This window comes from Scyliorhinus torazame, chromosome 15 (assembly GCF_047496885.1).
Source record: "Scyliorhinus torazame isolate Kashiwa2021f chromosome 15, sScyTor2.1, whole genome shotgun sequence".
NCBI classification, from domain to species: domain Eukaryota; kingdom Metazoa; phylum Chordata; class Chondrichthyes; order Carcharhiniformes; family Scyliorhinidae; genus Scyliorhinus; species Scyliorhinus torazame.
In genome coordinates, this window is record NC_092721.1 from 115,909,655 (window position 1) to 115,933,451 (window position 23,797).

Genomic DNA, 23,797 nt, shown 5'->3' on the forward strand with positions numbered 1-23,797 from the left:
CAATGCCTTCAATGTCAGAAACTCCCCCCTCCCCCATTGCAAACACAAAAAATCCCACCTCCCTGGATCCACCACCACCCACCCAAGCCACAAAGAAAACCAGCACAACCCAAACCCCCCCCCTCCCGCCCCCCTCCACAGCTCTTCCCCCGACTTCACTTTTGTTAACTAGCTTACCTGTTGGCAGGATGACCACCACCCGAGGCAAAAGACCAACTACCTCTGCACCAAAGCACCCTTCTACCTCCCTGCCCCACCCAAGCCCCCCCATCCCCACCTTCCCCTCTCCCCCCTCCCCCACGTTACCCACCAAGCGCCCCACATCTTTATATTACAAACATCACTATTCCCACCGCGTGGAGGCAGAAAAGATACAAAAATCTACTTTAACACAATTAACTTCACAGAGTGGGTAATATAAACAAAAGCAAACATAACAACCTGGCGTGAAAGCATACAGTTTGTCACCCTCCCTGAGTACAATACTACCAGTCTGTTTCATAGGTGAATCCAACCAAAATCCAATGTCCTCCACCATCCCCCAAGTCCATGGTCTCTTATGGCATGTCGAAATAATGTTCCTGTCCCCCATATGTGGCCCACAAATGAGCAGGGTACAGTACCCAAAACCACACCTTGTTCCTGAATAGGGCCATCTTGACCCCTTTAAACCCAGCCCGCCGCTTGGCCCGCTCTGCTTCCAAGTCTTGGTAGATACAGACTGCATGGCCATCGCAAGTGCACTCACGCATCTCCTTCGCCCACTTCAAAATCCTCTCTTTGTCCAAGTACCAATGCATACTCACAATGATTGCCCTAGGCAGCTCTCCCACTTTCGGCTTCCTCCTCAACGACATGTATGCCCTATCCACTTCAGGTCAGTCAAAGACCCCCTCCCCCACCAACTGCTCACACATTTTAGCCACATACATTGTAACCTGCTTTCCCTCAATCCCTTCAGGCAGCTCCAAGGTCCTCAGATTCTGCCTCCTCCAACGGTTCTCCAGGTCATCGACCTTCTCCCTCAACATTTTCTGTCCCTCTGCCATCATCAGCATTTCTGCCTCTAACGAGGTGATACGATCCTCATGATCAGCCACTCTACCTCCTTGGTCGACACATTCTGCGCCTCCAGCCTCTGCTGGGGCGTTCCCTCGGCCCCTGGAATTGGACAGAGCGCACAGAGCCCTCGTGAGGAAGTCCAGAGCGAATGAACCGCCGAGGGCCATGGACACCGTTTCATGGACAAGGAACACATTTTGCGGTGGGCCAAGAAAGAACGGAGCAGCAAGTGGGAGAACTGTGAGTTGCGCATTTATCAGGACCTGGGAGCGGATTTGGCCAGGAGGCGAGCTGGGTTCAATCGGGCAAAAACGACCCTCTTTAAGAAGGGGGTGAAGTTCGGGATGCTGTACCCAGCCCCCCTGTGGGTCACACATGAGGAACGGGACTTCTACTTTGAAACGGCAGATGAAGTATGAACCTTTATTAAAGAAATGAAGCTGGAGGCGAATTAAAAGACACTGAAGCCTTGGAGAAGTACTGTGGCAGCGATTTGTGGTGCTGGATTGTAAAAATTTAAGTAGTTCTATGTGAAATAATGGGCTGTGTGGAGGGTTAAAGGTTGATCTGTCTCGCAGGGACCTTGTTAGAGGGGGGGATGGGCTTTGAATTTAGTTCTGCTTTTTGGGTGACTATTTTTTCTAAAGTGATTGTTTCTTCACTTTTTTTCAGTTGCTTGTTTACTGGGAAATGTGATGCTTTTAAAATGTTTATTCATGTGGGGGGCGGGGGGAGAGAGGAGAGTACAATAGGGAGACAAACTGCTTGGTGCCAGGGGCGGGAGCTATCGAGTCAGCACGGGTCATCTGACTCTCAGAAGCACAGTGGGGGCTGGACAGGTGTTAAGCTGGAGCTTGACTTGGGGGATTGGGTTTTTAGTGTTATTGCGAGGGGGGGAGGGGAGGAGCTGCTTTGCTGACAGGGGAGGAACTGTTACTAGGGGACAAATGGGAGGTCGGGAACGGCGACAGCCCGAGCGGGGACTCGAGGGCGCGAGCTCGAGACTGGCCTAAAAAGGGTGATGCCTAGTGAGCGGGGAGGGGGGGGGGGGGTTGGAAGCCCCCCGTTCAGGCTGATCACATGGAACGTGAGAGGACTGAATGGGCCGGTCAAGAGGGCTCGCGTGTTCGCGCATTTGAGGGAACTGAAGGCGGACGTGGCAATGCTACAAGAGACACACCTAAAGGTTACAGACCAGACGAGATTGAGGAAGGGGTGGGTTAGAAAAGTGTTCCACTCAGGACTGGACTCAAAGACCAGGGGGTTAGCGATCTTGATCAGCAAACGAGTGGCATTCGAGGTAGAGAGAATTGTGTCAGACAAGGGGGGTAGGTATATAATGGTGAGTGGGAAACTGGAGGGGGTGCGAGTGGTACTTGTGAACATATATGCTCCGAATTGGGACGACGTGGAATTTATGAGGCGGGTGTTAGATAAGGTCCCAGACTTAGAGTCACACAACCTGATCATGGGAGGGGACTTCAACACAGTCATTGATCCGGAATTGGACCGGTCAATATCCAGGACAGGGTGGAGGCCGGCTGCGGCAAAGGAATTGAAGGGTTTTATGGAACAAATGGGGGGGATTAGACCCATGGAGGTTTGCACGGCCGAGGGCGAAGGAGTTTTCCTTTTTTTCACATGTCCACAAGGATACTCTCACATCGCCTTTTTTGTTCTGAGCAGGGCGCTAATACCGAAGATGGTGGATACTGAGGACTCGGCAATTGCAGTGTCGGATCATGCCCCGCACTGGGTGGATCTACAGGTTAGTGTGGAGACAGGGCAACGCCCGCTGAGGAGACTGGATGTGGGGTTTCTAGCGGACAAGGCGGCCTGTGGGCGGGTTAACAAGTCCATCCAGAACTACCTGGAAACAAATGATACGTGGGAGGTCTCTGCAGCGACGGACTGGGAAGCTTTGAAGGCAGTAGTCAGAGTGGAATTAATCTCGATACGGGCCCACAGAGAAAAGGTGGAACGGGCTGAGAGGGATAGATTAGTAGAGGAGATACTCCAGGTGGACAGGAGATACTCGGAGCCCCCAGATGCTGGGCTACTGAGGGAGCGGCGGAGGTTACAGGTGGCATTTGGGCTGTTGACCACAGAGAAAGCAGTGGAACAGTTGAGGAAGGCAAGGGGGGCGATCTATGAGTACGGGGAAAAGGCAAGCAGAATGTTGGCGCACCAGCTCAGGAAAAGAGAGGCGGCCAGGGAGACAGGTAAAGTAAAGAGCAGAGACGGTAATACTGTCCTGGACCCAGCGGGGGTGAACGAGGTGTTTAAGGACATTTAAACTGGGGTGGAGGGTATGAGGCAATTTCTGGATCAGTTGAGGTTCCCGAGGGTGGAGGAGGACCTGGTGGAGGGGCTGGGAGCCCCAATTGAGATTGAGGAAATAATCAGGGGCTGGAGGGCATGCTGTCGGGCAAGGCCCCGGGACCTGACGGCTACCCGGTGGAATTGTATAAGAAGTTTTCAGAGATATTGAGCCCACTGCCTGAATGTTGCCTGGTATGGAGAGCATTAGCTATGAGAAGCGGTTGAATAAACTCAGTTTGTTCTCACTGGAACGACGGAGGTTGAGGGGGCGACCTGATAGAGGTCTACAAAATTATGAGGGGCATAGACAGAGTGGATAGTCAGAGGCTTTTCCCCAGGGTAGAGGGGTCAATTACTAGGGGGCATAGGTTTAAGGTGAGAGGGGCAAGGTTTAGAGTAGATGTACGAGGCAAGGTTTTTACACAGAGGGTAGTGGGTGCCTGGAACGCGCTACCGGAGGAGGTGGTGGAAGCAGGGACGATAGTGACATTTAAGAGGCATCTTGACAAATACATGAATAGGATGGGAATAGAGGGATACGGTCCCAGGAAGTGTAGAAAATTGTAGTTTAGTCGGGCAACATGGTCGGCACGGGCTTGGAGGGCCGAAGGGCCTGTTCCTGTGCTGTACATTTCTTTATTCTTTGCTGGTGAGGACATTTAACGAAACAAGAGAAGGGAGTCCTCACCCCCAACAATGTCGCAGGCCTCGATTTCATTGATCTTGAAACGGGAGAAGGATCCGGAGCAATGCGGGTCATACAGGCCGATTTCTCTACTGAATGTGGACGCCAAACTGCTAGCTAAGATGCTGGTCACAAGGATAGAGGACTGTGTCCCGGGGGTGATAGGGGAAGACCAGACTGGATTTGTTAAGGGCAGGCAACTCAAGGCAAATATTCAAAGGCTTCTAAATGTTATTATGATGCTCTCAGAAGGAGAGGAGGCGGAGGTGGTGGTAGCGATGGATGCGGAGAAGGCTTTTGATTGAGTGGAGTGCAATTACCTGTGGGAGGCGCTGGGAAGGTTTGGGTTTGGTGAGGGCTTTATTGACTGGGTGCGGTTGCTCTATCAGGCACCAGTAGCGAGTGTGCGTAGGAACCGGCTGAGGTCGGGGTATTTTGAACTGCACCGAGGGACGAGGCAAGGGTGCCCCCTCTCCCCGTTACTGTTTGCTCTGGCCATAGAGCCATTGGCCATGGAATTAAAAGCCTCTAGGAACTGGAAAGGGCTGGTTCGGGCGGGGGGGGGGGGGGGGGGGGGGGTGGAGCACCGGGTCTCGCTCTACGCAGATGACCTGCTCTTGTACATTTCGGACCCACTGGATGGGATGGGGGAAGTAATGCGAATCTTGGGGGAATTTGGCAATTTTCCAGGATATAAATTGAACATGGGGAAAAGCGAGATGTTTACGATCCAGGCAAGAGGGCAGGAGAAGAGACTGGGATAGCTGCCACTTAGAATGGTAGGGAAGAGCTTTCGATATCTGGGAATCCAGGTGGCCCAGAAATGGGAGGTACTACACAAGTTAAACCTACGGTTGGTAGAACAAATGGAAGGAGACTTTAAGAGATGGGACATGCTCCCGCAATCACTAGCGGGGAGGGTACAGACCGTGAAATTGATGGTCCTCCCCAGATTTCTGTTTGTCTTTCAGTGCCTCCCCATCTTCATCCCTAAGGCCTTTTTCAAGCAGGTGAATAAGATTATTTTGGGCTTTGTGTGGGCAAGTAAAATCCCGCAAGTGAAGAAAGTGTTGTTGGTGCGCAGTCGGGGGGAGGGTGGGTTGGTGCTGCCGAACTACTGCAATTACTACTGGGCGGCTAATATAGCCATGATCAGGAAGTGGGTAGTGGGGGAGCGGTCGGCATGGGAGCGGATGGAGGCGGCGTCATGTAAAGACACCAGTCTGGGAGCTCGTGTTATGCTCCTCTTGCTCAATGTGGGAGCTCAGGGACGTGGCTAATGTCCCTGGCTCCTTCACGTGCAGGAAGTGTGTCCAGCTGCAGCTCTTGTTAGACCGCATGACAGCTCTGGAGCTGCGGATGGACTCACTTTGGAGCATCCGCGATGCTGAGGAGGTCGTGGATAGCACATTTAGCGAATTGGTCACACCACAAATTAGGATTGCTGAGGGAGAAAGGGAATGGGTGATCAAAAGGCAGAGAAAAAGCAGGAAGGCAGTGCAGGTGTCCCCTGCGGTCATCTCCCTCCAAATCAGGTATACCGATTTGGATACTGTTGGGGCAGATGGCTCACCAGGGGAAGGCAGCAGTAGCCAGGTTCATGGTACCGTGGCTGGCTCTGTTGTACAGAAGGGCGGGAAAAAGAGTGGAAGGGCTATAGTCATAGGGGATTCAATTGTAAGGGGAGTAGATAGGCGGTTCAGTGGTCGAAAACGAGACTCCCGAATGGTATGTTGCCTCCCAGGTGCATGGGTCAGGGATGTCTCAGATCGGCTGCAGAACATTCTGAAGGGGGAGGGTGAACAGCCAGTTGTCGTGGTGCATATAGACACCAATGATATAGATAAAAAACAGGATGAGGTCCTACAAGCAGAATTTAGGGAGTTAGGAGCCAAGTTAAAAAGTCGGACCTCAGAGGTAGTAATCTCAGGATTGCTACCAGTGCCACGTGGTAGTCAGAGTAGAAATGAAAGAATAGGCAGGATGAATGCGTGGCTTGAGAGATGGTGCAGGAGGGAGGGGTTCAGATTTTTGGGACATTGGGACTGGTTCTGGGGGAGGTGGGACTACTACAAATTGGACGGTCTACACCTGGGCCGGTCCGGAACCAATGTCCTTGGGGGTACTTTTGCTAACGCTGTTGGGCAGGGTTTAAACTATTGTGGCAGGGGGATGGGAACCAAATGAGGAGGTTAGTGGACAGTAAGGAGGTAGTAACTAAAGCCTGTAAGGAACTAGATCATGAAGTCAGCGTGACTAAGGGAAGAGTATGCAGGGTGCAGATGATGAACGCAAAGGGACTGGTGGTCTGAGGTGCATTGTTTTAATGCAAGAAGTGTAGTAGGCAAGGCAGATGAACTTAGGGCTTGGATTAGTACCTGGGAGTATGATGTTATTGCTATTACTGAGATTTGGTTGAGGGAAGGGCATGATTGGCAACTAAATGTCCCAGGATATCTATATTTGTTCTCAAGGGCAGCACGGTAGCATTGTGGATAGCACAATTGCTTCACAGCTCCAGGGTCCCAGGTTCGATTCCGGCTTGGGTCGCTGTCTGTGCGGAGTCTGCACGTCCTCCCCGTGTCTGCGTGGGTTTCCTCCGGGTGCTCCGGTTTCCTCCCACAGTCCAAAGATGTGCGGGTTAGGTGAATTGGCCAATGATAAATTGCCCTTAATGTCCAAATTGCCCTTGGTGTTGGGTGGAGGTGTTGAGTTTGGGTAGGGTGCTCTTTCCAAGAGCCGGTGCAGACTCAAAGGGCCGAATGGCCTCCTTCTGCACTGTAAATTCAATGATAATCTATGATTAATCTAGGACAAAGGTTCGGCACAACATCGTGGGCCGAAGGGCCTGTTCTGTGCTGTATTTTCTATGTTTCTATGTTTCAGGCGGGATAGAGAGGGAGGTAAAAGGGGTGGAGAAGTTGCATTACTGGTCAGAGAGGATATCACAGCTGTGCTGAAGGAGGGCACTATGGAGGACTCGAGCAGTGAGGCGATATGGGCAGAGCTCAGAAATAGGAAGGGTGCGGTAACAATGTTGGGGCTGTACTACAGACCTCCCAACAGCGAGCGTGAGATAGAGGTACAAATATGTAAACAGATTATGGAAAGATGTAGGAGCAACAGGGTGGTGGTGGTAGGAGATTTTAATTTTCCCAACATTGACTGGGATACACTTAGTGTCAGAGGTCTAGATGGAGTCGAATTTGTAAGGAGCATCCAGGAGGGTTTTCCAGAGCAATGTGTAAATAGTCCAACTCGGGAAGGGGCCATACTGGACCTGGTGTTGGGGAATGAGCCCGGCTAGGTGGTTGAAGTTTCAGTCGGGGATTACTTTGGGAATAGTGATCACAATTCCGTAAGTTTTAGAATATTCATGGACAAAGACGAGAGTGGTCCTAAAGGAAGAGTGCTAAATTGGGGGAAGGCCAACTATACCAAAATTCGGCAGGAGCTGGGGAATGTGGATTGGGAGCAGCTGTTTGAAAGTAAATCCACATTTGATATGTGGGAGGCTTTTAAAGAGAGGTTGATTAGAGTACAGGACAGACATGTCCCTGTGAAAATGAGGGATAGAAATGGCAAGATTAGGGAACCATGGATGACAGGTGAAATTGTGAGACTAGTTAAGAGGAAAAAGGAAGCATACATAAGGTCTAGGCGGCTGAAGACAGACAAAGCTTTGGAAGAATATTGGGAATGTAGGACCAATCTGAAACGAGGAATCCGATAACAACCACAGGTTTGTAACGGGTAGGCTAGATGGCAGGTTCCGGAGTTGGCAGAGGGCAGGAATTAGAAGGATAGGGGATCTATTTATAGATGGGAGCTTTCCCAGCTTGAAAGCTTTGGAGGATAAATTTAAATTGCCAGCGGGGAAGGTTTTAGGTATTTGCAGGTGCGCGGCTTCCTGAGAAAACAGGTGCCGGGCTTTCCGCTGCTGCCGCCACGGGGGATACAGGAGCAGGACAGAGTAGTCTCCAGTACCTGGGTGGGAGAGGGGAAGGTATCGGATATTTACCAGGAGCTTTCGGAGGTGGAGGAAACTCCGGTGGAGGAGCTTAAGGGCAAGTGGGAGGACGAGCTAGGAGGAGAGACAGAGGCGGGTCTATGGGCGGATGCCCTAAGCAGGGTTAATACCTCATCGTGCGCCAGGCTTAGCCTGATACAATTTAAGGTAGTCCACCGGGCACACATGACAGTGGCTAGGATGAGCAGGTTTTTCAGGGTAAAGGATAGTTGTGCGAGGTGCGCGGGAAGCCCAGCAAATCATGTCCACATGCCCGAAGCTGAGAGGGTTTTGGCAGGGTTTTGCGAAGGCAATGTCCACGGTGCTAAAAACACGGGTGGTGCCGAGTCCGGAGGTGGTGATCTTTGGAGTGTTGGAAGATCCGGGAGTTCAGGGGCGAAAGAGGCCGACGTCCTGGCCTTTGCCTCCCTGGTAGCCCGGAGATGGATCTTATTAATGTGGAGGGACTTGAAGCCCCCGAGTGTAGAGACCTGGGTTAGTGACATGGCTGGGTTTCTCAGTCTTGAGAAAATAAAGTTTGCCTGAAGAGGGTCAATGTTAGGGTTCTCCCGGAGGTGGCAGCCGTTCGTCGACTTTCTCGGGGAAAATAAAAAATGTCAGCAGATGCAGTATTTCAAGGGGAGGATTGTTGTTGTATGGTTGAGGTGTGTGAAGATTGGGCTGGGGTGGGGGGGGGGATGTTTATTTTACCATGTTGATGTCATTGTTTTTGTTACTGTAATAAAAATGTTCAAATACCTTAATAAAATTTTTTTTTAAAAAAACTTTCATTGTTGAGCTTTATTTCAGGAGCTGTCTACCCATTCAAGCCAACATACTTAGTAAATGAAACACAATACAGCCTATTATTTACAGTGGTCTTGTGTGGTGGTGGTATTTGGACTTTGGAACAGAATTTCGAAGTAGGCTGATTATCCAATGTAACACCAAATACATTTTAAATCCACACAAGGATCAATAGTAGAATTCCCTAGGAACTTGCGTAATTTTCTTTCTTTAAATCAGAATAACCTATTGTGGTTGGACCATAAATGTAACTGAATAGAAGTAGGAATTAGAGCTTACAGCTATCTAACGTGAAAAGAAAGGCCAGCTTTTTAGACATCCCACAGAGCTGGAAAGTGGAAGATAAATAGAATGGAACAAAAAAAAGGAAGGGTTTAAAAGGAAGAAAGATAATGGGCGCAATCAAACGGCCTCAGTGACGCGACGAGGCCGTTAAATCACGCGAGAGGCCTCTCGCAAGATTTGCGACGCTCGGAACGCCTCGCGAGGTCTAATGGGATCTCGTGAGACATTGTGATCTGGATCACGCCCTTATTGGGTGAGATCCAAATTAACATATTTAAATTAACCATTTAAATATGTCTGTGTGGATTATCTTGGCGCCTGGGAACTAACGGTCTCCCCAGCGAGGCCTGGACCGGGCGCCGTTTAGCACTGGTCCACACCAAGGTGGACCAGGCGGAACGGCACCAGGGTGTTTCCCAGGCCATCAGGGCTCTGGGCAGGTTGGTACCCTGGCACTCCTGCTGCCACCCAACTTGGCAGTGCCACTTAAGCACCCTGGCAGGGACACTGCCAGGGTGCCAGGCTGGCAGTGCCAAGGTGCCTGAGTGCCAGGGGTTCCCTGCCCTTAAGAGGTGAGGTGAGGTGAGGGGGGGCTCAAGGATCCCCTAAGAGGTAAGTTGGGGGGGGGGTAGTCCAGAGGACATGATATGGTGGCTGAGGGGGTCGAGAGATCGGGGCGACATTTAAATATGGCACCCCGATCTCTTCCTGCACTGACGAGCTCAGTGAGATAAGTGCAGAAACGGCAGGGCATTCCTGACCGAGGTAAGAAAAAAAACAAAGTCCCACTTGATAGCGGGGTCATTCTCGGCACTGCAGGTGCCGTGAAACACCCCAATATTTGCACCCAAAACATGACTGTTTTTCCCCCCGTTAAATAGCGCCCAATGAGTTGAATGTTCAAACAGAATTTGTGGAAGACCTGAAAGAAATGAAAGCTGCCGAAAGATATATGAAGATCAAGTGAAACAACGAAAGAGCATTTAAAACTAAAAGGCATGAGAATAGCCATGTACCATGATGAAAAGAGTTAGAAGGGAGAAATAAATGAACATGACTTTAAATGCAAGAAATCCTAACCTAAAAACAGAAAATGCTTTAGGCACACAATGTCTGCCGACATACAATAAGAGAAAGAAGAAACCCATTTTCCAACACAATCCCCATACCCTCCACGTTCTCAGCCTCTAAGAAAATAAGAGATATTACAAAGTCTGAAGTTGCTGTGGTCAATATTCAGAGGGCTGCAGCCCAGGAGATGCACCTGTGTATTTGTGCGTTGAGCTTGGCTTGAGTAGTGTAGAAAGTCAAAGGCAGAGATTTCAGAATGGGAAATGGAGATGAAATTAAAGTGGCATGTGATAGGGATTAAAAGCAAAATACTGTAGATGCTGAAAATCTGAAATCAAAACAGAAAATTCTGGAAATATTCAGGAGGTCTGGCAGCATCTGTGGAGAAAGAAACAGAGTTAACAGGTCAAGATCCTTTCTTCTGATGTAGGGATAACACATGCTAAGAGAAACATGATAAAGGGATTGAAGTCACAGTTAAAAGAGTAGATTACGATAAGACTTTCGAAGTTGGGAGATATAGCATGATGGTATATGATGGTTCAAAGATTTAGCTGCCGATGATGAAATGGACAGTGAAGCAATACAAAGATCAGGACTATGATTTAGCTTAATTTAGTTTCAAAATTTAAGTTTTATATGTCTTTTGAATATTATCCGGGTTTAATATTAAGTCACAAATCCTTACCAGTCTTGTGTGGTTTGTTTCATATCTTCACATATTTTTGTCCCTTTGGGGAACACTGGGGGAACTGGTGGAAGGGTTTCCCAGATGATCATCAACATGTCATGAATGCTCCTTCTATTTCAACAAGTCCTAGAGTGGGACTTGAATCCAGAGCTTCTGGCTCAAGGCAAGGGTGTTACCCACTGAGACATAAGACCTCAATTCTTACGTGGCGATGTCTATAAAACCATAGGTACTTCAGTACAAGTCACAGTACATGAATTTCAATACTCATTTATTAGACAGGATTGCTTCTAGAACTCCAAATCCAGAATTACAAAACACAATTGAACCCAAGAAAATGAAAATTAGTGCAAATATTCATGGAGTGAATAACTATTGTTAATGTAAGCCAAATAGGTGTCCCAAGATGTGAAATTCAGAACCTATTAAAAAAACTGCACCAGACTCAAGATCAGATTAACAAAGCAATTTTACAGAAAAACAAATGTGAATTATATTCCTTTCACTGGGTATGCTTTTGAAATAAATGTATATATGAACACTGTACCCAAACAAAATTAGCTATAACTTTATTCTAAAGTGGCTTTAGGCCTCTAACTGAAAATTGTTTTTAAATTGGAGCAAGATTTGAATCCTTAGCTCGAATGCAATTTAAGTATCACTAATAGTTCTATTCTTCAATAATTGTATCTGGAAATATAACATTATTTATTGGAGAAAGTGTATTTCAAATATCATGCCTAGTGGTAGTTTACCACCTGCAATTAATTCAATGTTAAGCACTGGGACTCCGGCAGATGAAGAATTGGTTCAGTTTATAGTTTCACAAAGTTTTTCAGTAAAATGATCTATCAATACTGTTGAGAGTTAAGGCTGACTTGAGAAAAAATTCTACAGGCAATCGATACTTTTGAGTGTTCAGGTTGACTTGAGGGTCAAAGCTCAAATTTGACTGAATATGAAGGAGAAAAAAATTCCACAGGCAATAATTAGCATCTAAATTGGAACCACGCTGTCATTGTGGGCATGCAAATCATATCCTACTGTATGCTTCAAGCTATTTGCTTTTTGAATATTTTAGAATTAAAGTTGTAGTATCCATTTTCTTGCCTTTCTAAAAATTTACATGGTAGGTTGTTATTTCATTTGTTCTGCAGGTAATCGCAGAATGCTTAAACAGAATAGTAATGGAAATAAAAGTATTACAACTTGGCAACAGTTTTCAAAATGAAAGTTACTTTAGCATATTATAATAAATTCATGAAAGACTAAAATTTAAAATACATAGAAAATGCATTTCCCAGCATTGTGTAACTAAGTGTTGATAATATTGTGATATTTCCATCAGCCTACAAGTAATATAAACGTTTCGCTGAAAAACGTGTGGTGGTGATGAGACACCTTCTTGAACCACTGCAGTCCACATGGTGTAAGTACATCCACAGTACCACAAGGAGTTCCAGGATTTTAACCAACCATGAGTAAAGGAACAGTAATGTAGTTACAAGTCAGTTTGACATGTGGCTTGGAGGAGAACCTGCAGGTGATGGTGTTTCCATATTCCTAGGCCTCTCCTGCACATTCTTCTGAAGGGTATTTCCTTGAAATTGAGCTTCCTCAAATTATTTTTATAACAACATTAACAACTGCATTTATTTAGCACGTTTAACATTGAAAAATCTCTAGGGCACTTTATAGAAGGTTATTCAGATAAAGGTCAACAAAGGAGATATTAGGAAAGATGAACAAAAGCTTAGTCAAAAATGTGAGTTTAAGGACAAATGTAAAGGACAAGGGGGAGGTGTAGAAGTTTAGAGAGCGAATCCCAGAGCTTAGTGCCGAGATGGCTGAAGCCATGACCATTATTGGTGGAGCACAAGGAATGAAGAATTCAGAAAAGGCTGATGTTGAAGAAACGAAGAGTTCTCGGAGCATTGCATGTGAGTTCATGGTTAAACCCGAGGAAGTGGGGTATGGGAGGCATTGTATGTCAGTGAGGACAGGGTGATAGGTGGGTGAGACCTAGTGTGGGGCAGGATATTGGCAACATAGATTTTGGTTGAATTAAACTGTTTGGAGAATGGAGGGTGGAATGCCAGCTGGAAGAGCGTTAGAATAGTCAAGTCTGGAGGTGGCAAAGGCATGGATAAAGGCTTCAGTTGCAGACAGGTAAGGTAAGGTTGGAAATGGAAGTCAGTGGTTTATGTCACAAGAATGGTGCAGTCATGTATTACAACGTTTACCATAGATACAAGAAAAATGTATTTTGGGAAGAAAAGGTCCTGACACCCAAGCGGTTAAAACAATTTCATATGTATTTTGTGCACCAGTTTAAATATATTTCTGAAGGACAACTACTGACATGAATACGGTACAAACAACAGCTAGCACAAATATCAGAATCATGACACATGGAAGTTCTAACATGTCTCAATGTGGTTTGCAAAATAAAACCTGTTTTTTGTGAAATTAATTTTTAACATTGCATCAGTAGATTAATTTAAAAGTTTAGAAATAGCTGTTGCTTGGTAGCTTATTTAGTTGGCCGCTTGATATTCAAACTCCAAGGTTTACTATCTTTCCAAGTTGCTTGAGCAATTCCCATCAATTCTTAGTCACCACAGGTGCTGGTTGTTGAAAGGAACAAACTACATCAAATCTTCTGTTGGTAAATAGCGTTTTCTATTGACCTCCAAAAATACTTTTGTTCCCCACCTTGCTGAAAAAGGTTGTATGAGAGATGGTGAGCAAGATAGTTGTGGGGGTGAGGAAGGGAGGAAATTGAAAAGTTCACCAGAAGTACCAATTGTCAACTAGTTAATTAACAACAATGACAAACAGCCATCCCTGAAAATGGATACTGCAGCTTTAAATGTGCAAATTTTAGTTTTATTATCTATAGCATTAAAAGACATTTTCAATGCTTACACCTAAACTCAACTGATTAGAATGAGTCATAAAAATATTTTGCCAATATCTGTGACTGTATGAGTGACAGTGACAATTCAACAAAAGAGTAAAAAGGCATATGCAGAAACATCTTCCAAGTGGTGTGCTGTTCAGCAATTAAATTAACTTTTTTACTGTTCTCATTCTTGGAAATATTTTCACACTTTCATGGTCTGTAATGATGGTTTGATGTGCTCCATGCATCATACAACTGCTTATCTACTTCTAAAATGCATAAAATACTGTTTGTTATTCCTATGCTCATTTACTACTGCATACATGCATGGTCGTTCAAGTTTTCCTTTCACTCCATGTACCTTCACTGACCTCTGCTGGTGGTAGCGTTAAAATGTCCAGTGTTTAACAAAAAAACCCAGTCAGATATGTAAATACCCATTGTATTCCTATTAAACTGGGAACTTGGCTAAGTTAATTTAACAAAAACTCGGGATCATCATAACCAAACAGTTTGAAATCTCCTTGGAAACGAGCATCAAGGCGTTTTATATCTCGTTTACTGATTCCAGAGAAATACTGCTCGACCTTGGTTTTGTTGTATGCTGTAATACCTGGTGGGATTGGGGGATAGGATACCAAATTACTCATTCCTGCTTTCTTTAAAATATATGGTGCATCTTTTTCCAGTGTTTCATGATGTCCTATGACATTATACTTGATTTCACAAGGTGCACAAAGCTCTACATATGTAGCCCAGTGAATAATGGATTCTCCTATCTTTACATCAAGCCACTTATGGTTAGGATCGCCTAAATATCGAATAAAATCATCAAATTGGAGTCCTTTAGTCTCTGTACGGTTTCTTCTATACTTCTGAATAATTGCTGGAGCAATGTTATATCTGTACCATGGTTCAAATCGAGGATTCTTTAGAAACTTGTCTTTGAATGCAGAAATAAGTCTTTCAAAGGGATCCCTAACAATGAAGAATTTGAAGTATGTATTCAATCTGAAAAACAACAAAAGTGAAAATTAATATAATGCTAGTCTGGTACTGATACTTATCCAAAACATGTTCTAAGAATGAAACAAACATCACAACTGTGATCCAATAGGCAGAGTTCAATAAATAAAGTTCAAATAGGTGATGTAATCAGGATATGTTTTCTGTGGAAACATTGTCAAAATAAGTTTATTCAAACCTTTTTGTTATTTCGGATTTACTGTATGACGACAAGCGAGGGAGCCCATTCTTCTCATGATTATGGATCAAAAGCTCAGGAATGTCTTCAATAGATTTAAATTCTCCTGTAAAAAGGATAAAAATATTAAATACAACACTTTCATATTCCAAAATCTAGTATTCCAAATACCACATAGCACAGACAGGGACAAAGTCTTAAAAGAGATTGATTGCACTGAATAACAGGATCTTCCAAAGCACTGCGAGCACAGAAATAGGCCATTTGGTCTAATAGACCCTGGCCAGTGTTCTTGCCTCACTGAAGCCTCCTCCATTGGTTTTCTCATTGGAATAATGTTATAAATGGGGAATTGGGGCCTAAACCAAGGTGCAATGCCCTATTTTTGCTGAACAGTGAAAAATTGTGAGATCTTGCCTTACAGTTGTATGTTTTCCATGAAAAAATAACGACTGCATTTTCATAGATACTTCTATACCGTATCTGTTAAGCATTTTGCCCTTTCTGAGATTGTGAAAGGCAGAACATAAAGAAACATTATAGTTGGTAAAGACCAACGGTTTGCTGGCATGTCGAAACCGGCATTGTAAAGTGCTGTTTGTTGTAACTCGAATGTCGTAAAGTCAAGGGCTGTCTGCATCTTTATATCCCTTTCTCCGTCATGTGTTTATCTAACTACCCTTAAATGCAGCTTTATTATTTGTCTCAAGTGTTCCTACAGATGTAAGTTGTAAAATAAGTAAGACTATGAGGGAGGATTCAGAAATGAATTTGGTGTAATGGTTTACAGTAAGTCAATAGAGCTAAACAAGAACAGTGGTGATGGATAAACAGGACTTTGTGTGAAGCAGGATGTGGGTATTGTAATTTTGGATGAGCTAGAGATACTATAAGGCGCTGGATAAATTGATTCTGGAGGTAATAAAATTATGAATGAGAGGTCTCAGCAGTTATGATAGAACATAAAAAAGGTAGAAAAGAACGACGATAATAATTAATCCATGGTCACATAGTTTGAACATATGCCAATGGAACTTTGGGTACCAGATTTTTTCCCAGTTGTCACAGCTATGCTTTAATTCCATGGATCCAGAAGGATGACATGAACTAGAAAAGAGCTCTAGCTAACTTGTTTTGCTGCGTACAAAATTAGTCCATCATCAGAGTGAAAGTCTAAACACTAGCTGATGCCCATTGGGAAAAATAGGGCCGGCCAGAACTTGACTGGAGCTCTCATAGTTAATTCTGAAGGGGCCACACATGCAACAGGGGATTCCTTAATTAATCAACACAGTGCAAAGAAGGGCAAATCAGTCTCCTGTCTTTTCATGAGGGAAAGGAAAGTAGGTCAGAGAAATGCCTTAAGAATCACCTTAGAAAGGTGCCTTAAAATTGCATCCAGCATCAGACTGAATAGTAGGAAATTACGAATATTAATTCAACCATGAAGACTTAAACAAACAAATATTTCCTGACCAGAACAACAAGACAAACCATTATAAACACAGATGCGGAAATAGCTTGTTATGGGTGACATAAAGATGCATCACCTTATCTGAACCTTTGTGCGACCCTCGCTGTAGCGCAGATTGTGGATCTAGCATAACTAGTTGTTGATGATGCCTCATTGATTTTGAGGTAACCTGGGGTACCAAGATGGCTGTGTGGGCATGATAAGAGCTGAGAATGTGGAGAACAGAGTGATGCGAAAAAGAGTGCTTCGTAAACAGAGTGTTAAAGTCAGGAATTCAGTGCAAGTTGGAAATGAGTGCAGAAGAAAGGAGTACTGCTGTCAACCAGTAATGCCCCCCTCGCCACTCTCAACTTCACCTTGTAGGAGATCTCCGAGGAGGACACAGAAGACAGCTATCACCCACACTATCCACCACTGCAAACACTGGTGAATGAACTTAGCGGACAGCCTTCTGGTCCACTATCTGGTGAGCACCACACTGCCTCAGGTGGAGAAAGGCGTGTCTTGGAGATCAGAGTCAGAGGTCTGCAGGATCCCGGGATTTGACTGTATCCCAGCCAGGTGCCATGCCCCTGGACATATTCGTCCCTCAGCTGCTGGAGATGCAAAAACAGATCTGGGAATACCAGGAGGGGCTGTCAGCAACATTCCTGCAACTGCAAGGCTGAATGGAGGACTCCCAAAGCCTTCAGTTGCAGAAGTTGCTGGCGTTGCATGGCATCCAAACCAACACTGCAAGGGTGGAGTGCGCAGTGGAAAGCCTGGGGCAAGACATCAGAACCATGGCTGAAAAAATCCAAAGCATGGCTCAGTCCCTGAGGGGTTCAGACAATGGCAGATCTCCAGGTCTGGCAACGCCAGATGACCTTGAGGCTTCTGGAGCTCACTCCAGCTGCCCCTGCATCCCATGGAGTAACCTAGGGGTCTACAAGCACCCGGAGGGAGCAGGAAGCACTGGGGCCTTCCACCCAGGAGAGCCTGAGAGTGACCAGCCCTTCTGAATCCCCCCTTCCTGATACCAGAGTATCTCAAGGTGATGGGCAGAACATGGCAACCAAAGGTAGGCCGGGGCTCTGCAGGTCTCAGCCCTCCAGAGGATGCCTGCTAAGGACATCTCAGGCACCAGGGCGCGGAAGACAGCATGAATTTTCACCCATATCTTTGACTTGAGAATGTGGACAGCTGACATTGTTAAGAGTTAACTCGTGATGGCCAATTAATTTGAAGAGCATGAGTCTCCATAATGTTAGAGGGCACAATAACTCTCCAAGTCAGGGATAGGCAAGACAAAGAGGCAGTGTTCTCACTCAGATTGCATCACCCGCGTCTCATTGCTGTCATCTATTTATACTTAAGACTCCAAACAGCCACTCCATGATTTTAAAATGCCTGCCCCCCACACCAAAACCCAAATGCCACCCCCCTCCCCAAACAAGGCTGGTTACCATCTTGCCTTTCGTTTCGGGTCTCATTCAACCAAGCCCCTTCGGCCAGCCTCCTTCAGTCTCATCACAGCCTTCCCCCACCTCATGAACCCTGAACCCACAGATGTCCCATACCACTAACAGCTGAGTAACTCAGCACTCATTTTCATTTCCTGACAACACAGCCTGCAGACCGACACAGCGCACTGAAAACTTTTTAAACTACACAGCATGCAGGCTTCAGGACAAATAACAACAGCCGCTATCTCTGTACCGGAGGAGCCCCCCCCCCGAACCCAACCCCCATTAAGTTGGCCAGTGGAAACAGTCCCCTTGGACACCCTGGTACAAGGTGGCGGGGGCACTCACCTCCTTCCTCCCTTTCAGGGGTCATGGCGTCTGCTTCCCATTTTTAAAAATCAGTAGTAATTCGCACCCACCTGTCTTCACACTGGTGGGTGGGAAGATTCAATGAGGTCTGAAGATTGGACTTTAAACTTGCAAATTATATTAAAATGGATTCAAATTAATTCAAATCAGGTTCTTTCCATTCCTGGGTGTGAACCTAATCGTATCATCGGAAAGGGCCAGGACGTTCATATTCAGAAACCTGGCCAGTGCAAATCCTGTTTTTGGCCTCTCACGATATTTTCCGGCCATTACGGGATTTGCGCCCTGAACATCTTTAATTGACCTGTAGGATCGCGCCCTTTGTTTCATAAGGCAAACACATCCCTTAAGTGGAGAACTTTAGAGTTAATTAATAGTCAGGGATAGGAGGATGTGGCTTCAAGTCAGGCAGGTAAGGGGATCCAGGAAGCAGGGATGAAAGAGCCTCAGTTCTTGACTTTGACTGATAGTTAAGAAGTACAAGATACTTGCTACATGTGTGGATGAGAACAAGGATTGTAGAGTGGATAAGCAAACTGACAATAGCATCATGGTACAGGAGGTCAGACAAGTGGAGGTAGTGAAAAGAATATAGTGGTGATAGGGGACAGTATAGTAAGGGGGACAGATACGGTTCTCTGAAGGCATGACTGGCTGTTTCAAAGGTTGTGTTGCTTGCCCAGTGCCAGAGTTAAAGGTATCCCTTAAAGAACTTGGATTGGGAGCAGAAGATCCAATTGTCACAGTCCATGCAGGCACCAATGACAGATAGAACTAAAAACAATGTTCTACTGAGAGAGTTTGAGGTGTTAAGAGTCCACATTTAATTACATTTATTTTTTTATTTATTCAAGGGAAGTGGGTTTCATTTGCAGGTCCCTTAAGTTCATAATTTTCTTTAAATTATTTTTTTCTACTGATATTAATTTCAAAAAGTAATGCACCCATTAACCTTTGGTTACTTTCTTTTTCTGGTATGTAACTTGTATCTTCTAGTGTGAAGACAATCTCAAAATATCTATTCAGCATCTCTGTTATTTCCTCACTCCTCGTGATAATTCCTTATCTCTGTGTCTGAGGGAGCAATGTTTATTTTAGCTGCTCTCTTCTTTTTTATATACTTGTCAACACTGTTACAATCTGTTTATATATTCTTGGTTAGTTTACTCTAATTCTATATTTTCCCCTTTTTATTACCTTTTTGGGCATCCTTTGCTAATTTATGAAACTCTCCCAATCCTCATGCATACAAAATTCTTAGCAACATTATAAACCTGTTATTTTAATCTAATACTATACTTAATTTCCCTGGTAAGCTTCAGATAGATCTTTCCCACTGTGTATTTGATTCATAATTGAAGGTATTTTTATTTATTTTAAAAAAAAAATTTTTATTAAAGGTTTTCAGGTATTTTTGTTGAAAATTTTGAATCATTTCTATAAACTTCTTTATTCTGAGTGTAATCTGTGGCTCAGTTGGTCGCACTCTCACCTCTGAGTTAGGAGGCTGTGGATTCAAGGCCGTTGCAGAACTTGAGCTCAACACCTTCTGCTGAACTTCTTTTATTGACAGGCCACCCATTGTCGGTTAGAAATAAAAACATCACCATCTGTTGTTACAACTTCAATAAGGTTCTTTGTTGACATTTCCTAAGGGCTGTATATTACAGCTGAGGTCATTATGAATGCTTCGCTGAGCTTTAAAAGCTACAAAATCACTTCTCTTAGTGGAAGGGGTGGGTTCACATTGTGATTGACAGTTTAAAGAGGTGTTTAATGGACTAGCTGTCTTTGAAATGGTTACTGAGTAGAAGTATATTTGTTTTTATAGCAGGTTGAACATTTGACGGGATTTAAGTTTTGAATGCATTTTTTGAATGGAATCTTTTTTCATTATCGAGTCTGCTTGAGCGAGAACTATTTTTTCATTTTCACATAGCTCTTGAGGTCTGCCACGGTGGATATTGGGCAAATGGCTATTGGAGGTGGTGTATGAGGGACCGTGGGTATCAGTTGGCATTAAGGGGCCATAAGGGCATAAAGTGCCTGGGGATGGGTGAGGGCATGAGTTGGCATGGAGCAGCCAATGGAAGGGACTGTGTTGGAGGTGTGAGGCGTGTGAAGGGCGAGGGCTTGAAGGCCCAACAACTTCTTAAACAGTGACAAAGTCCGAGGGAACCTAGGTGCGTCAACACTCGTCTGCCTCTTTGGCTGCCTACAATCAGTTTTCGGGGTCAATGGCCCAACTCTACCCTGTCCCTGCCTATTTCGAGTGAAAATTTGGTGTAATAGAATCATTTAAATGGGCCTGCAGTCAGGAAATTTCCCTACTCAAGTTACCACATTGATAGCAAAATTCTGGCCCTTTAATACGAGGTGGGTCTGCAAAGCAGGAAACTTTGCGACTCAAGTTACTACTTTGATAGTGAAAAACCGGTTCTACAATTGATAGCAATGAGTTAAAGTAAGAGACCAAGAGTAATGTATGCAAGTTCGTTGATGACACATAGCGCAGTGGGAATGCAAGTTGTGGAGATGACAAAATGAGGATGTAAAGAGATATAGACAGGTTAAGTAAATGGGCACTAAAGTGGTGTACATTTGGGAAAGTGTAAGGTTATTCACTTTAGCACTGTTGCTTCACAACGCCAGGGTCCCAAGTTCAATTCCCAGCTTGGGTCACTGTCTGTGCGGAGGTTGCACATTCTCCCTGTGTCTGCATGAGTTTCCTCCGGGTGCTCCGGTTTCCTCCCAGAAGTCCCGAAAGATGTGCTGTTAGGTGAATTGGACATTCTGAATTCTCCCCCCTTGTACCGGATTGCGGCGACTAGGGGATTTTCACAGTAACGTCAGTGCAGTGTTAATGTAAACCTACTTGTGACAATAAATATTATTGTTATAAATCTGAATACTTGTAAAAGATATGAAACTTTTAAATGTTGATGTTCAAAAAGACTTGGGTGTACTCAAACAGGGATCACAAAGTTAGCATGCAGCTACTGCAAAAAGTTTGAAAGGCAAATGGCATTTTGCGACTCAAGTTACTACTTTGATAGCGAAAAACTGGTTCTACAATTGAATAACCTTACACTTTCCCAAATATACACCACTTTAGTGCCCATTTACTTAACCTGTCTATATCTCTTTAAAATAAATGTTGGCTTTTATTGCAAGAAACCTGGAGTACAAGATGCCCACATTCTCCACTTTCATTGTGGGCAGCACGGTAGCACACGTGGCTAGCACTGTGGCTTCACAGCGCCAGGGTCCCAGGTTCGATTGTCCGCTGGGTCTCTGTCTGTGCGGAGTCTGCACGTTCTCCCCGTGTTTGCGTGGGTTTCCTCTGGGTGCTCCGGTTTCCTCCCACAGTCCAAAGATTAGGTTAGGTGGATTGGCCATGCTAAATTGCCCTTAGTGTCCAAAAAGGTTAGGAGGCGTTATTGGGTTATGGGGATAGGGTGGAAGTGAGGACCTAAGTGGGTCGGTGCAGACTCGATGGGCCGAATGGCCTTCTGTATGTTCTATATATGTATCTATGTAAGAACAAGGAATTCTTGCTACAATTGTACAGGGCTTTGGGGAGATCAGTACTGAGCATAGTTTGGTCTTCGTATCATCTGCATTACAGTGCAGAAGGAGGCCATTCGGCCAATCGAGTCTGCACCGGCTCTTGGAAAGAGCACCCTACTTAAGTCCACGCCCACACCCTATCCCCGTAACCCCACCTAAGCTTTTTTGGACACCAAGGGCAATTTAGCATGGCCAATCCGCCCAACCTGCACATTTTTGGACTGTGGGAGGAAACCGGAGCACCTGGAGGAAACCCATGCACATACAGGGGGAACGCGCAGACTCCGCACTGACAGTGACCCAAGCCGAGAATCGATCCCGGGACCCCAGAATCGTGAAACCACGGTTCCAACCACTGTGCCATCCTGACACTGTGAATCTGTGGACATTGTGTATCTCAGGAAGGATACATTTTCCTGGAGGCAGGATATAGCAGGTTCACTAGATTGAAAGGAGAGGTTGTCCTATGATGAGAGGCTGAGTAAGACGTAAGAAGAAGGGTCTCATTGCAACATTCAAGATTCTGAAGGGACTGGACAGGATAGCAACAGGGAGCTTGTTTCCCCTGGGTTGGAATCTAGAACATGGGGGCATATACTTAGGATAGGGTTTCAACCACTTAGGAATGAAATGAAATGAAAATAGCTTATTGTCACGAGTAGGCTTCAATTAAGTTACTGTGAAAAGCCCCTAGTCGCCACATTCCGGCGCCAGTTCGGGGAGGCTGGTACGGGAATTGAACCGTGCTGCTGGCCTGCCTTGGTCTGCTTTAAAAGCCAGCGATTTAGCCCAATGAGCTAAACCAGCCCCTTCTGAAGTGAGTAGAAAATTATTGACTCAAATGGTTGAGAATCTTTGGAATTCTCTATCCCAGAGGCTTGTGGATGCTCAACTGTTGAGTACATTCAAGGCTTGGAATTTGGGTCTCTCAGGGAATCAAAGTTTATAGCAAGTGAGCAGGAAAGTGGAATTGAGAGAGGTGGCGGAGCAGGCTCACACGATCGAGTGGTGTAATCATGCTCCTATTTATGTTCCTAATTCTAGTCTATAAAACACATATCACTCAGATTTGTCAACAGAATTGAGGAGGTTTCTTTGGAAGCAAGCAATGCATGCAACCGTATTTACAATCATCAGTCTTTAATTTAGTTATAGTTCTTTAAATAGCCTTTACAGCAGTCGGTAAAGGGAGACATATGTCGACTAACATCAGGCGTTTGTTAAATGTCATAACAATGCCCTCGAAGGGATGGAATGTGACGGTAGCAGTCATAATGGATGCGGAGAAGGCCTTTGATCGGGTAGAGTGGGAGTATTTGTGGGAGGTATTGGGGCTGTTTGGGTTTGGACAGGGGTTTGTGGATTGGATTTGATTGTTGTACCAGACGGCGGTGGCGCTTGTAAGAAAGAATCGGGTGAGTTTGGGGTACTTTAGGCTGTATCGTGGGATGAGGCAGGATTACCCACTCTCCCCATTGCTCTTTGCCTTGGCGATAGAGCCACTGGCAATGGCGCTTAAAGCATCTAGGGGTTGGAAAAGGATAGTGAGGCTGGGGACTGGAGCATAGGGCTTTGTTATATGCGGACGGCCTGGTGCTGTATATATTGGACCCACTGGGAAGCATATTATGGACAATATGGTGGAATTCGGCCGGTTTTCGGGGTATAAATTAAACATGGGGAAGAGCAAGTTCTTCCCGATCCAGGCAAGGGGGCAAGAGAGGAGGCTGGGTGAGCTGCTGTTTAAGGTAATGGGGCGAGTTTCAGGTATTTGGGCATCCAGGTGATATGGGGATGAGAGCAATCACACAAGTTGAATCTGGCTCGGCTGGTGGAGCAAATGAAGAGGGAATTGAAGAGGTGGGATGTGCTTAGACGATAAGACATAAGAGCTGAAT

At 45.3% G+C, this 23,797-nt stretch overlaps 1 protein-coding gene across 2 annotated transcripts in view; it reads right to left on the reverse strand.

The window, feature by feature from the left end:
* Positions 1-11,186: 11,186 nt before the first annotated feature.
* Positions 11,187-23,797, reverse strand: part of chst10 (carbohydrate sulfotransferase 10) — a 98,153-nt gene continuing 85,542 nt past the window's right edge. For both annotated transcript variants that reach the window (XM_072476600.1, XM_072476599.1), the window contains exons 5-6: positions 15,042-15,147; positions 11,187-14,848 (exon numbers count right to left, since the gene is read on the reverse strand). In XM_072476600.1, the coding sequence (XP_072332701.1) occupies positions 14,311-14,848; positions 15,042-15,147 (644 nt within the window). In that variant the 3' untranslated portion in view covers positions 11,187-14,310. The remainder of the gene's footprint in view (positions 14,849-15,041; positions 15,148-23,797) is intronic.